Here is a 14,904-nt window from a genome sequence, read left to right on the forward strand (position 1 = left end):
AGGGGTTTTGAGCATCTGGGATAGGTTGTCTAGCTAGGTTGATTTCTGAAAAAAACATTTCTCCTCCCTATTACCTCTTGCCTTCGGTACCTCTGGAATAGCTTTTTCATTACTAGCAGCATCTCTTTATAGGCCATCCTGTTTTTCCACTTCTCTTCTAATGCAGGGTGTATATAAGGAAAACTAATATAGTTGATTGATAATTCTATTGCTTCCTCAGTTCTCTTGGGTAGCATTTCTATCCTTTTTTAAAAAATGCCTTTATTTGCTTTTTTAAAAAACTTTATTTTATGTGCATTTATGTGAAGGTGTCAGATACCCTGGACCTGGAGTTACAGACAGTTGTGAGCTGCTATTTGGGTGCTGGGAATTGAACCCTGATCCTCTGGAAGAGCAGTCAGTGCACTTAACTGCTGAGCCATCTCTACTTAACAGTATTGGGAGAACACTTTGAAAAAAATGCTTCAAAATTTTGTAAGACTGTTTTTGTGAACTTTGTTGAAGCCAAATTGATGTTCTCTCTTACATGTAATCTGCCCTATGGATTTAACATTTATCCCACAGCTTATTTTTTTCACAAATCACCAGCACAAATATTGGTGGTTTCAATCAATCATTCTTAAGAAATTCCCATCAGGCTACGATGACATATGCCTTTAATCCCAGTACTTGGGAGGCAGAAGCAGGCGGATCTCTTGAGTTTGAGGCTAGCTCGTTCTGTGGAATGAGTTCCAGAACAGCCAGGGCTACACAGAGAGACCCTATCTAGACCAACAAACAAATAAAAAAGCCCAAAATAAAACAAAAAAAGAAATTTTCTCATGCTTTTTTGTGCTTAATCCTTCCACCTGGTTCCTGGAAATTACCTGCTTTCTAGGTTTTGGCTTTTTTAGATTTATAAAAGGAATAAAATTTGTAGTCTTACATATTTGGCTTCTTTGCATAATGGAGATACTTTTAAGAGTCATGTTTTTTATTTCTGTTTTGTATGGGGTTGTGCTTGGATAGATGGACACAATTTATGTGTTAATTCATACTTGGCTGTTTTCCACTTGTGGGCTCTTAGAATTGGATTTTATTTTCTCTTGGAGAATGGAATTGTTGGGCTATAAGCTAAATATATATTTAGCTTAATGAGAAACTGCCAAGCTCCTTATGAGCCATGTTACTCCACATTTTGAGTGTTCGTTGTGATTTTAATTTGCGTGGTGATGAACTTTTTTTTTTTAAATGTACTTGTCATCCATGTATCTCTGTTGGTAAGATGTTCATTTATAAATTTTACCTTTTTTTTAAAATTGCTGTTGCTGTCAAGTTCTAAGAGTTCTTTCTTTACACATAAGTTCTGAATTGGCGGTATATTTTTGGAAGACTTTATTCCAATTTTTGTTTTGGCTTTTCTCCTCCCTCCCTCCCTCCCTTACTCGCTTTTGGTTTCTCTGTGTGTGTAACAGTCCTGGCTGTCTTGGAACTCACTTTGTATACCATGCTGTCCTTGAACTCACAGAGATCCACCTGCTTCTGCCTCGAAAGTGCTGGGATTAATGGTGTGCACTACTATTGCTCATTTATATTTGATGGCTGATACTTGGTTAAGGGAGAAGACAAGTGGATGGCCATTGTTTACTTGCTCAGATTATAATAGCATTTATTTGGAAGGTTACCTATAAGAAGATACTTTATTCTTATCAGAGAGGCTGGTAGATTTTAGGGTGTGTGTGTGTGTGTGTGTGTGTGTGTGTGTGTGTGTGTGTGTGTGTATAAAACATCCCTGGCCATTCTGGAACTTGCTATGTAGACCAGGCTAGCCAGAGACTCTGCCCCTGCCTTATGAGTGCTGGGATTAAATAAGTGCACCACTGTCTCCACTACAGCCTCCTCCTCCTCTTCCTGCTATTTTACTTAAAAAAAAAAAGATTGTTTTGTGTTTATGATGATTTAATTGCACAAAGATATATGCACTGTGTATACTTTGTGTCTGTGGACATTATAAGATGCTGAATCTCCTGGAACTAGAATTACCAACCTTGTAAGCCGGTGTGTGAGCACTGAATCTTCTGCAAGAGCGGCAAGTGCTCTTAGTGGCTGAGCCATCTATCTCTCCAGCCCATTTTACACTTTTAGATGTGATGTGGCCTCCATTGCATAAGTGAGGAATGTAGTATTGGTGAGCTAAACAGTTTCTTACCAGAGGGTATTGCATTGGGACTATTTAGAAGCCCTTATTTTTAATTAGGCTAAGGCATGTTTTTAGAAGTCTGTTTTAGTATGTGGCACGTATTTTGTTTGGAATTTGGAAGACCTCTTGAAACAAAGTTCCTTCCTGAAGTTTGGTAGTGGTGGCGCACGCCTCCTAGCACTCCGGAGGCAGAGGCAGATAAATCTCTGAGTTGGAGACCAGCCTGGTCTACAGAGAGAAACCCTGTGGGGGTGTTTATTGAGAACTGTGTATAACGTTTATTGTAAAAAGTAAGATATTTACATGCTAACTTTTCTTTCCTCAATACAGGAATGGGTAGGACAAGTGGAAATAAGTGCCCTTTCTCTTATGTACAGGTAAACTGTTGAACTCTTAAATAAAACAATAAAAATAAAATAACTGGAAAATTAGTATATTACATTCAACTAAAAATTGTAAAATGCAAAGCTGTTTTATATCTCAGTTGGGAAAGAGCTTCTCTAAGGCCTTTTGTCTGTTTATAAATTGCATCAGTTGGAGTTCAGTGGCTAGATACCAATGTTTAAATGTTTTAATTCTTGAGAGAATTTTGAAAAAGGCACTGAAAAAAAAAAGTTTGACTGTGTCCTAAAAACTGTTGTTTAAAAGGGCTTACTCTCTGGGCCAGTAGCATTTAATGCCCAGAACAAAGCTCATGTTTCTGTGGGTTCCAGGTTTCCTTTAGAATTAATCGGAAGTTATTTATGTTGTATAGCTTACATATGAATTAATTGGAGATTTTATCTTTTGGAAACTACTGGTATCTTATAGTGCAATTATTTCATTTTTTCCCCCTGCTCTATCTTCAGTGCCTAGAATGTTGCCTGATGTGTAGATAAATAAATCAATGAAATACAATTTTTAAAAAGTAACATCTGAGTTTAATTTTCAGGAAAGATTTTATAATATATCAGGAGCCAAATGTTTCTCCTTCACAAGTAACTGAAAATAATTTTCCTGAAAAGGTAAGAATTTTTTGAAATACTTAAAAAATATGTAAATAAAAGAACTGCTTAATTGCTACCTTGACCTCTTAAGCTATACTTTTAAATGGCTCTTGAAATACTGCTATTTGAAAGCTATTACTTTTTAAAATTAGTTATCGAGTCATATTTTAAAGAAAATGTCTGTCTATGTGACCAAGATTATTACTGTTTCATGATATTAAGTGACTCCTTGTGAAAGTTAGCTCTGCTTTGTGCTCAGACATACTGTGATTGTTCTCCTTCCCATTGTAAAGGTAATTTTAGAAGCACCAGTATCACTGCATTGTGGGGTCATGAAGTAGAAACAGTGGGAAAGTTTATGAAGCTGATTCACTGTAAGAGAATTTTATTTTAGTGGAATCATGCAGGCCAAGGTGAAGGACACTGGGTGCTAGTTGTGTTTAAGAGGGGGAGAGGAAGTGAGGAAGTGCTATAGTTTAATGAGGGGGCGGTTTGGGGAGGAGGAGGAGGAGGGGAGGAGTGGGTATTCATGGGACTTGACCTGAGATTTTCATCTGTAGTGTTGTTGGGCTGTGGCATGTTTCAAACAGTATTGTAGATTTCTTTCTTTCTTTTTTCTTTTTTTTTTTTTTTTTTTTTTTTTGTTTGTTTGTTTTTCGAGACAGGGTTTCTCCGTGTAGCTTTGCGCCTTTCCTGGAACTCACTTGGTAGCCTAGACTGGCCTCGAACTCAGAGATCCACCTGCCTCTGCCTCCCAAGTGCTGGGATTACAGGCGTGCACCACCACTGCCCAGCTAGTGTAGGGTAGTCAGTTTCTTAGGAAACACTTAAAGCTGACAAGCAGGAAAAGCTTACCTTTGATTCACTCAATAAGTTAGCATTGCTATGGTTTAGAATATTTTCTCTCCTGATCCCTTCCTCCTCCTTTTCCTTCCCCCTCCCTCTTCCTTCCCTCTGATTCGTCTCTTCCCCTTTCCTCTTCCACTCTCCCTCTTCCCCTTTCCTTCTCCTCCCGCTTTTTCCCCAAAGTCTTGCTGTGAAGCACATGTTGAACCCAAATTCTTAATTCTACCGTGATATAGGTGTGCATCACTGAACTGAATTTGGAATGACTTCTTACAATTTCGAGAGAACATTCATTCTCCTTTTCTGTGTGTGTGTGGGTATGTGCATGCGAGTGCAAGTGCTCAGAGGCCAGAGCTGTCAGATCCCTGCAGCTGGATACAGGTGGTTGTGAGCTGCCAGATGTGGGTATTGGGAGACAAACTTGGGTTCTTTGCAAGAGCAGTAAGGTGCTCTTGACCACCAAAGCATCTCAACAGCTGACTTTCTTGTTCTTTACGAAGCTGAATCATATGTGATTTTTTTTTTTTCGAGACTTTCTCTTTATGCAGAAGCCTTGAGATCCTCCTGCCTCAGTCTCCCTAAATGCCGGGGTTGCAGATGTTTGCAGCCACTCCTGACTACTTACTGTGTCTGTTTTTCGTAGTTCTGTAAACATTTTCAGAATGGGCACAGCGGTGCGCACCTATAACCCTAGCCCTGGAGAGGTAGGAACAGGAGGATCAGGACTTTCAAGGCCAGTTTCCATTATACAGTGAGTTTGAGGCTAGTCTGGGATACATGAGATTCTGTCTCAAAAAACAACAAACAAAACATTGCTGTCTGGCTTTTCACCATAATGTGGAGTACTGTAAGTGTGACAATATTGGAGCTTTGTTTCTGAAATACCGTTTTGAAAGTGAGTGATTTAGAGGCTTTGGAACCACAGTTTATTTTGTGAATGTTAAATGTATGATTGACTGAAATGTTGCTTACTTTCTCTTCAGGTGTTACTGTGTTTTTCGAATGGAAATCATTATGATATTGTCTATCCTATAACGTATAAAGATAGTTCTGCTATGTGTCAGTGTAAGTATCCTCTTGTGTTCATAGAGGAATTAGTGCCTTAGTTAGGATTTGTAGTGATTTTTCAAGTTCTTAATGTATAGCTTGAAAATCCAGGTGACTGAAGAAATGTGGCATTTGACTGTATTTTGTTTAAAGGGAGGGTCTTCACCCTTGGCACTGTAGAGATTTTGGGCCAGAGTCTTCTGTTGGGGTGTTTTCCTGTGCTTTGTAGGATGTTTACTGCACCCTGGTCTCTACCCAGTTGATGTCAATAACATTTGCTACCCCATTAGCATCTAGTTTCTACAGGTTTTCCCAAATATTTCCTGGTTGACTGAATTCCCCTCCCTTCCACACATGTAAGAATATTGTTTTAGGAGGAGAGAAATGGTCCCTCCTGCTTTTAGTGTCTTTTCTTCATATGAGCAGTAGTGTTGTATGTAATTGCTTTCTTACTTTTCCTTTTTGTTCTTTGAGGCAGGGTCTCTCATAGCCTTGACTAAAACTACCTGCTTCTGCCTCCCAATTATTGGGATTAGGCATGCAGCACCACACCCAATGTTTTCTCTAGTCTCAGTGACCTGTAAAAGTAGGAGTGTAAACATTTTGAACGTACATGTTAACGTTTTTTTTTGAGGTGAGAATATTTAGCTCTTTTTTGGGCTGCATCTCCCCCTTTCTTAATGAGTCAAAGTCAGGACATTTCAGCTTTGGGAAAGAAGTCTTTGTAGACTGCCTTCCCTGTACGAGGTGATTCTGAGGCTTTACTGCCTCTTACCCAGAATCTGAGAGATAGGTGGTCTGTGAGAAGGACTGTGGGGATCCATTTAGATGGTGAGCATGGAAGTAAGTGCATTCATTGTAATAAAATAAATGAGTTTTACAGTTCATGTGTTTTTGAATTTTTGTTAAACTTTTTGGTAAGCTATATTTCCCTGTTTCTATAACATTTAAATTGACCAAATTAATCTAAATATTCTTTCCTTCAGGGATGATTGAGAATATATTTTTGTGTGAGTGTGCCAATTATATTTGTATGTGTGGATAAATACATATATATGTGAAAAACAGAGGTCAGTCTTCATTCTTGCTCTCTGCCCCCTCTTGTGTTACATGTGCATGAGTATAAGATGTGGGGGTGGACAGTGAGTGATAGGCTTGAGGTCAGCACTGGTTATCCTTGATGGCTCTCCAGCTTACATTTTGAGACAGGATCTCTCTGAATCTGGCCAGACTGCCTGGCCAGCAACCCCTGCAGCAGCTCCTCTCTCCAGCTTCTTGGTGCTAGGATAGTAAGACACAGTACCACACCTGGCTTTTTATATGAGTGCTGGGGATCCAAACCATGCTCTTAATGCTTCCATGCCAAGCATTTTCCAGCTGAGCTATCTTTCAAGTCCTTAAGAATATATTTTCTAGGTATCTTTTAGTTCATTATGTAAATTTAAAATAGGAAGCCAGATGACAGTGAACACTCTCCCTCGTGTTTTATAGAAACCTGAAGAGTAGTTTATCTAATGTACCAGTTACCAGGAAAAATGGGAAACCAAGTCTTCTGACTTGTCAGCTAGCATACATTGATGTTCTGTATTTCTACAAATTTAATTCTGCTTCATGTTTTTCTATCCCAGACCTTTGGGTTAGGCCTTTTGTGTGACATCCCTAACCCTGTAGACTGAAAATAGTAGTTCTTCATGTGCTGGGATTAAATGTGAAGACACAACAAGCTTAAGTATGGTGTGTGTGGAATGAAGCATTGCTCACTACGTGTTTTTCATTTTTCTTGTCATGTTTGCATCATAGATCTGATACTTTTAAATTGTGTTTTAAAAAATGTGTTCTAAAGCATGATTTCAAACATTCCTGTCGCTTTCTAGATATCTTTTAGATTAAATGGTGCTGTTGACTGTAAGGGTTTGTATAGACCTACTAAGAATTTTGGAAGCCTGAGCAGTACTGTCAAACTTTTCTGTTTTCAAAACATGCATATAATGTTGCATACTGTGCCTCTTCAATTGCAGCTCTCCTTTATGAATTGCTGTATGAGAAGGTATTTAAAACTGATGTTAGTAAAATCATGATGGGACTAGAGACCTCTGAAGTGGCTGATGAGAGCAACAGTGAAATATCAGATTCTGAGGATGACAGCTGCAAGTAAGATACATTTCAGTCTTTCTAGTGTCACGTGAGGACAATTTCCATGTGGTAAGGTATAGTCATAAAACATTGATCTGCAGTAAAGTTTCTTCATTGCTACCATGAATTTGACCTAGTTTCTATGATGGGGGTGTCTTTGAAGGTTGTTTTAGTTAATGCGAATTTGTTTGTATGTAATTAATGCACACCTGGAATAGATTTGATCTACCTGTAAATTTACATTGCAAAATTGTAAAGTTAACTATTGTTTACATATCCAGGGATGGAAAAATGTTTTGATCTTTATGATTCTATAGTTTACTTCCTTTGCTTCTGCCAGTTCTTTTTAGAATAAGGAGTGTTTCAGTGTGGTGTTATGTGAGACAATCCCTCAAGGTTACAGATAAGAGTCACTGAGGCAGGTTTGACGGTTAAGATTCTTAGCCCTGGACATCCAGGCAGTTTTGGACATTGGCATGTTTTCAGTCTGTGTTTTTGCTAACTAGATAGATTAGGAGCATATTTTAAATTCTCTAAAGAAGCCTCCGTAGCATGAGATGATGGTATTTCAGTGTTTCCTGGAAGGGGACAGTTTGAGAGTTACATGAGAGCATGTAAGGTAAAATATAGGTTCATTGTATGTTGTGTATTAATTTATGATGTTATGCCTGTCTAAAATACTAAGAAGCTTATCTTTTATGAAAGTCTTGTGTTACATTCCTGTTGAAGCATGAAAACATGGTGGCTGTACATGTGACACTAAGAGGTAGAGACACATCTTAAGATTGACAGATGCCTAGTTCTCACAAATACGCCTTGAAAATGTATGTGTTTGTTGATGTGACTCCAGACTTTTTCCTTTTTCTGTGGTAGGGAGTGAATTCAGAGTCTTAAACATCTAGGCAAGGCACTATGCCAGCAAACTGCATCCTCTAATGGATCCATGTTTGTGTTTTGTTTTGTTTTGTTTTGTTTTTTGACAAAAATAAATTATGTATCTGTGTGAGTATGTGGTGAGTGTGTACAGATATTTGCAGAGGCCAAGGTGTCAGATTCCTTGTTGCTAGAGTTTTGGGTCCTTGTGAGCTTCCTGACTAGGTTCTGGGTACTGAACTTGGGTCTTCTGCAAGAGCAGTATGGGAATCTTAAAACCACTGGACCACCTCTCTGACTGTTGTTTTGTTTCTGAGGCAGGGTCTAGATATTCCTGGAGCCCACTGTGTAGCTAAGAGTGACTTAAGCCACTGATTGTCTGTCTTGACCTCCCAAATGCTTCATTACAGGTGTGTCATCATGCCTGGCTTCTAGGAGTTTATTGAATTAAAATTTTCTGATCTGGACTGAAGATTTGGCCAATTATTTATACTTGAGCAGTGTTTGCTGTTGTCAGTTTTGTCCTAACATATGCTGACATGTGTGCACCAATAGAAGTTGCCCCTCTTCTCTCCAGACACAGCCTGATCCAGTTGTGTTAGTAAGCAGAGAAATTGATGGGATAGCTAGATTATTTTAACTTCCTGCTTAGAGTGGGAGAGCCTTTAAACTTGTCTCTTGAATGCTGTAGATGTTTGTAGTGTTACAGAAGAAAATCCAGGATATGACTCTGGACACAGGTACTGGTAAGCTGGAGCAGTTTACCTGGGAAGGGGAGCAGGTATGTGTGTGTTGTTTTGTGCTTGGTTTCCCTTTTGTACTGCTCTTGAAATGTAGCTTACCTTTTTATTATATTAAAATTGCTTTAGCTGTGTGTGTATATATTTTACATTATATATGTACATGTAATATATACACATACTAAAATTGCTTTATATACACACACACACACACACACACACACACACACACACACCTAGACATTGAGTGCCTGCTTAGCATGTGAGAGGCCCTGAGTGTGAGTCCCTGTACTAGAAGGGGAAAAACCCCTTTTGTCACATTGGTTTTAAGAGAGGATGAACACTGTATAATCTTGTCGAGGCTAGATCAATTTAGTGAGGTAAGTAGGAGGAAAGAGGTGTAATATGCTGTTGGACTGTTTCACATTCATGTTGATGGGTCTTGAAGTGTACTTGGAATGATGAGTGACTTCTGGTCTAGACTCTAGGTTCTTGCTCCCTTTAGTTAATATTTGGAGGTTTTTTTGAGACCTAGAGGTTGATTTCTTGAGTAGGACAGAAAGGTAGATACTGTAGGGGCTACATAGAACCTTTTCACCTTGAGCCTCTTGGCCACTTTGGGCTCTTTGTGTGTGCTGTTCATCTGCATGGAATACTAGATAGGATGTATTGTCTACCTGTCTTTATTCAAAGGCATCTATTTCAGCAAGGCCTCTCCCACTTTGTATTTTATCTTACATTACTGTGCTTAGTAGCTCTTATGTACTGATTCCTTGTCTAGTTTTGTTTACTTTTACTGGATTGTATGGGCACAGTTCTTGTCTCTCGTTCACTGCTTAGATTTAGCAGTCTAATAATGCATAGTGAGCAGCACATAGTAGGCTCTCATACTTGTAGAGTAGATGAATGAAGTGAGCTGCTGATAGTTCTTTGGTTGTTCTGAGGAATAGGAAATATTTCTTAGAAAAAGTTTGGTTATGACTTTAGATATTAGTTAAAATTGTTTTTTATTATAAATGTTGTAATTTGGTTATAATAGTTCTTTTAAAACTAATACTTACTAAAAAGTTTATATTGAATCTTTTATAGATGGTTATTCTACTCAAACATTGCATCCTGCCACCCCCATTTTTATTTATTTTTTAAGTCAGTAAGAATTACTAGTAGTAAGTCTGATTTTTATAGATGCTCACATACACTTGTGTAACATATACTTACATATACAAAATACTTACTGGAGCCTCACATTTTGGTATGTAGCTGACTTGAGTATTTTAGTTGAGGTTAAAAGTTGATTAAATTAAAAGTGTACATCTTTAATCTCAGCACTCAGGAGGCAGAGGCAGGTGAATCACTGAGTTCCAGGCCAGCCTGGTCTACAAAGTGCATTCCAGGACAGCCAGAGCTGTTACACAGAGAAACCTTGTCTCAAAACAAAACACAAAAGAGATTGATTACATGCATATACATTTTCCGTTTCCTAATTATGTGTTTTTGTTCCTTTATAGGAGTAAGAGTATTGCTGCTACTGATGTGAATGGGTTTAAGCCTTCAGCCAGTGAGGTATTTTTAACTTTAAAGAGCCACAATTTTAGTCATCTTCTGTAGTTGGGGTTACTTTGTTAGTAAAAAACTTATTTGGAGGGCCAGGCGGTGGTGGCGCACGCCTTTAATGCTAGCACTCGGGCAGCAGAGCCCGGCTGATCTCTGTTAGTTTGAGGCCAGCCTGGTTTCCAAAGCAAGTTACAGGAAAGGTGCCAAGCTACACAGAGAAACCCTGTCTCGAAAAAAACCAAAAAAAAAAACCAAAAAAAAAAAAAAAAAAAACAAAACAAACAAAAAAACTTATTTGGGGGAGCTGAGCGCTGAGACCTAGGGCTAAAGCTAGGAGATTGAAAATGCAGACCTGCAAGGCACTGCCTGTTTCTCCAGTTCTGATCTCTTCCTGTACTAGGGGTCTGATCAGGCCTGTGTCTGCCTCCCTCTCCTTAAACAGCACTCCTGCAGCAGCTCCACTCTCTAGGTGGCCAGACTGGAATTCCAGACCAGTGTTGTTTCCAGGACATTGACATATAGCTGTCCAGTTTATTGGTGCTGGGCTGCCACAGTTGGTGTGGCTGGATCAGGGCCTGGCATTGGAATAGTGTTTGGTAGCTTGATTATTATCTATGCCAGGAACCCATCTCAAGCAACAGTTCTCCTATGCCTTTCTGTGCTTTGTCCTGTCTGGGGCCAGGGGGCTTTTGTGCTTGATGGTCATGTGAGGCTCCATGGGGTCACACAGCTGTCCCTGCTGCTTTGCCTCCAGGCCCGTCCTGGTGTGCTAAGCTTTAGCATTAAACAGCGTTTCTCTTAAAATGAAACAAAACAAAACAAAAAACTTACTTCCTGCTCCCTTCTTTTTTTCTTAAGGTTTTTTGTTGTTTTGCTTTTGTGCATTTTTTCTTAAGGTTTTTTGTTGTTTTTTTGTTTTCTTTTGCTTTTGTGCATATTTGCAACAATGTTTTAAAAGCATGTCTGTGTTGATTGGACTTCTGACATTGTTTATTTAGAACCCAGAGAATGATGGGAACGGGGCTGACCTTCCTCTGTCCAGAAAGGTTCTTAAGTCGCTCAACCCAGCCGTCTATAGAAATGTGGAGTATGAAATTTGGCTGAAGTCCAAACAAGGTGAACTAAACCTGAATCTTTGTAAAATTGCCTTGTAGCACCTGAAAATAATGAGGTAAAGTTGGTATTTTATTGATATTTTTTTTTCTTCTTTTTAAACAGCTCAACAAAAACGTGATTATTCTATTGCTGCTGGATTACAGTATGAAGTTGGAGATAAATGCCATGTAAGTGATTACTACTAAAAGAGAAAATGACTTTACCTGACTTTATCTTATTTTCTAAAGGAACCACCAACTAAAATTTGACTGTTTATAATTTGGATTTTATAATTCACTTATCCTAAATACAAGTAGAATCATCTTACATTTTTGGTTGTGAGCCTAGCCTTTAACGGCTGAGCCATCTCTCCAGCCCAAGTAGAATCATCTTAATGCTGAAATTTGTATGTTTGTAAAACCGTGTGTGTTTGTGTGTGGTGTTTTCTTTTTTTTTCTTCTTCTTCTTTTTTTTTTTTTTTTTGGTGGTGGTGGTGGTTTTGGTTTGTTTTTGAGACAGTGTCTAACTGTATAGTCCTGGCTGATCTGTAGCTCTGTAGACCAACCAGGCTGGCCTAGAGTTCACAGAGATCCTCCTGCCTCTGCCTCTTAAGTGCTGGGTCTTTGTCCATTTTATTTGAATACAATTTAATTGAAATCTTAAGGAACCGAAATGATATATGGGTGACTTATTTACTCAAGTATGTAGGATATACTTGAAACTTTTGACATAAATAGCCTTTTAAAAGGCTGGTGAAGCTGAATGTGGTCGGGTCTACTTTTAATCTCAGCACTTGGGAGGTAGGAGCAAGGTTTCTTTGAGTTCAAGGCTAGCCTGGTCTACATATTGAGTTCTAGACCATCTAGGGTTACAGAGTAAGCCCCTGTCTCAAAAACAACAAAACAAAACAAAACAAAATGACTAGCAAGTTGGCTCAGCTGAGCCCTTGCTCCTCTTTTGGGGTCCTGAGTGTGGTTCAGGAAGCTTAAAGCTGCATGTCCCAACTCCAAGAAGTCTTGTGTCCTCTTCTGGCTTCTGCTAGCACTCCCTAGGTGGCAGAAACCCACACTCAACAATTTAAGACATTTAAAATTAACTCTTAAAAATCTTTCTTATTTAAAATTAGCCTTTAAAAATGTTTTTTTTTTTTTTTTTTTTTTTTTTTTTTTTTTGAGAAAAGCAGTGTCCTGTTGTGATTAATGAGGAATGAGATGTCAACTCAGGACTCTGATAACACTTTAGAAAAGTATGGGTCTGTATAGAGGAGAGCTGTGTTTACTGTGCTGTCTTATCTGATGCAGTCATTGGCCAGTACACAGGTCATTGTGTGTAGGTGGCCTTGAAGAAACTTCCAGGCATCCTTATCCCCATCATTATTCACAATTAGCTACTACTGTCAGTGGGGATGATAAAGAACAGTTGAACCATCTCTAAAATGAGCAAAAAAGTCACTTTTTTACATATTTTAGTGTCATATGAATAAGAAAATGGTAGTAATAATAGTTCTCTCATTTGTGGAGTGGCTGCTGTGTAGACTGCTGTCCCCTGTATGATATATCTCCCCATTGCATCTCTAGGTGTATGTTGATTACCATTACTTTTGTATTGATTACTGTTATTAGCTCCAATTTGCATATGAGCAAACAATGTAAGTGAATTTGCTAAGGTTGTTGTTAGTCAGTGGAAAGGCCAGGTCTGGAGATTCAAAGCCAGAATAGGTTGACAGTTGTTGATTATTGTTTCTTGAAGTATTGAGAATAATTCAAAAGATTTTGACAGAGTAAATAGGCTACTTAGGTAGAGAGGTATGGCATCTTAAGGAGACAGAATCTGTTGTACCCACTTCTGTATTATTTTGTTTTTCCGAATAAATGCTTATATTTTCTTTGGTTAAAGAGAGTACATATTTAAAATTAGGTGTCTGATTTTTCTTTCTGGTGTTCAGCAGGTTAGATTGGATCATAATGGAAAATTTTCTAATGCAGACGTTCACGGGGTTCACTCTGAAAATGGACCAGTTTTATCTGAAGAACTGGGGAAAAAGTACGTATTTTTCAACTGAAGTGTTTGCTACATCTTTGATTTAGCCTGTTACAAATACGAATACTGGTTTGCTTACAAAGGAACTGATTTTGAAGCTGGGTGTGGCAGATATCTTGTTCAAGGCCAGCTTGGTCTATATAGAGGTTCAAGGCAGCCGGGGTTACACAGACCCCATCTCAAAAACATCAAAAACAAAAAGCAACCAACCAACAACAACAACAACCCAGCTAACCAAACAAAACAGAATAAAGAACAACAAAACCAGGGACTGAATTTGAATCTCTAATGTCTACATAAAAGCCAGGCATGGCTGTGTGTGCCTGTAACACCAGTGTTGGACACCAAAGGTAGGTGAATCCCAGGTGTTCAACTAGCCACGTAAAATGAGCTTCAGGTACTTTGAGGCTGTGCCTTGAAAAACCTGGTAGAAGCATGTACACATACAGCACATCACAGGCAGCACACAGACACACATGCACACACCCCTAGAAAAAGAAAAATGAAGAGTTTGAATCAAATGTTTTGCTTGCTGATACATTTTACAAAAATCTAGTTATTTTTAATAGCTGCAGTTTAAATAGGTTCTTCATCAAAAGCAATTGGAAGTTGGTGAGTTTATAAAGTGGGGACTCTGAGAGCAGGCGCCGTATTCCTTCCTGTTTCCTTAGTGCCGAGTTCTGTGCAACCTGTCGTTTGCTAGTGGCTGGTGTGGTGGTGGACCCCTTTAACCCCAGCACTCAGGCCGGCCTGATCTACAGAATTTGTTCAGATGACCTGGGGCTGCATAGTGAGACTTTGTTTAGAGAATGTCCGTATTGTCAGGTAGAATAGAAAGATACTGTTGACTTATCACAGTGTTATTTTTAGTGCACCTTTTGTTAAAGTTATTGCTGCATTTACTAGAGGAAAAGGTAATAAGTTGCACCTTAACCTTTACTAAAAAAACAAATTTAAATATATATGATTGTAAAGTATATATATAGCACAGCGAACTCTACCTAATATAACCATCACTACTTCCCTATATTTTATTTTCTTTCTTTTGGCTTTTTTGAGACAGGGTTTCTCTGTATCCCTAGCTATTCTTGAGCTTACTCTGTACACCAGGCTGACCTCAAATTCAGGGATCTGCCTATCTCTGCCTCCAGAGTGCTGAGATTAAAGGAGTATGCCACCACACCCAGCCTTTATGTAGTAATTTTAATCAACTTTTTTTTGTTTTGAAATAACAGCTCATTTTGTTGCACTGGCGGGGCTTGAAATGTGCTATGTAGATCAGGTTGGCCTCACAGAAATGGACCTGAATCTGCCTCTGGGAAGGCGTGGATTAAGAGTGTGTAACATTTTTGCTTGGCTCAATTTACCCTTTCTCTCTCAAAGAAATACAAATATTTATTTTTTTGGGACT

At 38.7% G+C, this 14,904-nt stretch overlaps 1 protein-coding gene across 2 annotated transcripts in view; it reads left to right on the forward strand.

The window, feature by feature from the left end:
- Otud4 (OTU deubiquitinase 4) overlaps positions 1-14,904 on the forward strand; it is a 54,913-nt gene that overhangs the window by 14,775 nt on the left and 25,234 nt on the right. The window contains exons 4-11 of one of the 2 annotated variants that reach the window (XM_036187128.1): positions 2,510-2,556; positions 3,111-3,183; positions 4,995-5,076; positions 7,077-7,209; positions 10,313-10,367; positions 11,357-11,474; positions 11,577-11,641; positions 13,399-13,496. In XM_036187128.1, coding sequence (XP_036043021.1) covers positions 2,510-2,556; positions 3,111-3,183; positions 4,995-5,076; positions 7,077-7,209; positions 10,313-10,367; positions 11,357-11,474; positions 11,577-11,641; positions 13,399-13,496 — 671 coding nt within the window. The remainder of the gene's footprint in view (positions 1-2,509; positions 2,557-3,110; positions 3,184-4,994; positions 5,077-7,076; positions 7,210-10,312; positions 10,368-11,356; positions 11,475-11,576; positions 11,642-13,398; positions 13,497-14,904) is intronic. The other variant, XM_036187129.1, reaches the window with a different exon arrangement.

This window comes from Onychomys torridus, chromosome 5 (assembly GCF_903995425.1).
Source record: "Onychomys torridus chromosome 5, mOncTor1.1, whole genome shotgun sequence".
Lineage (NCBI taxonomy): Eukaryota > Metazoa > Chordata > Mammalia > Rodentia > Cricetidae > Onychomys > Onychomys torridus.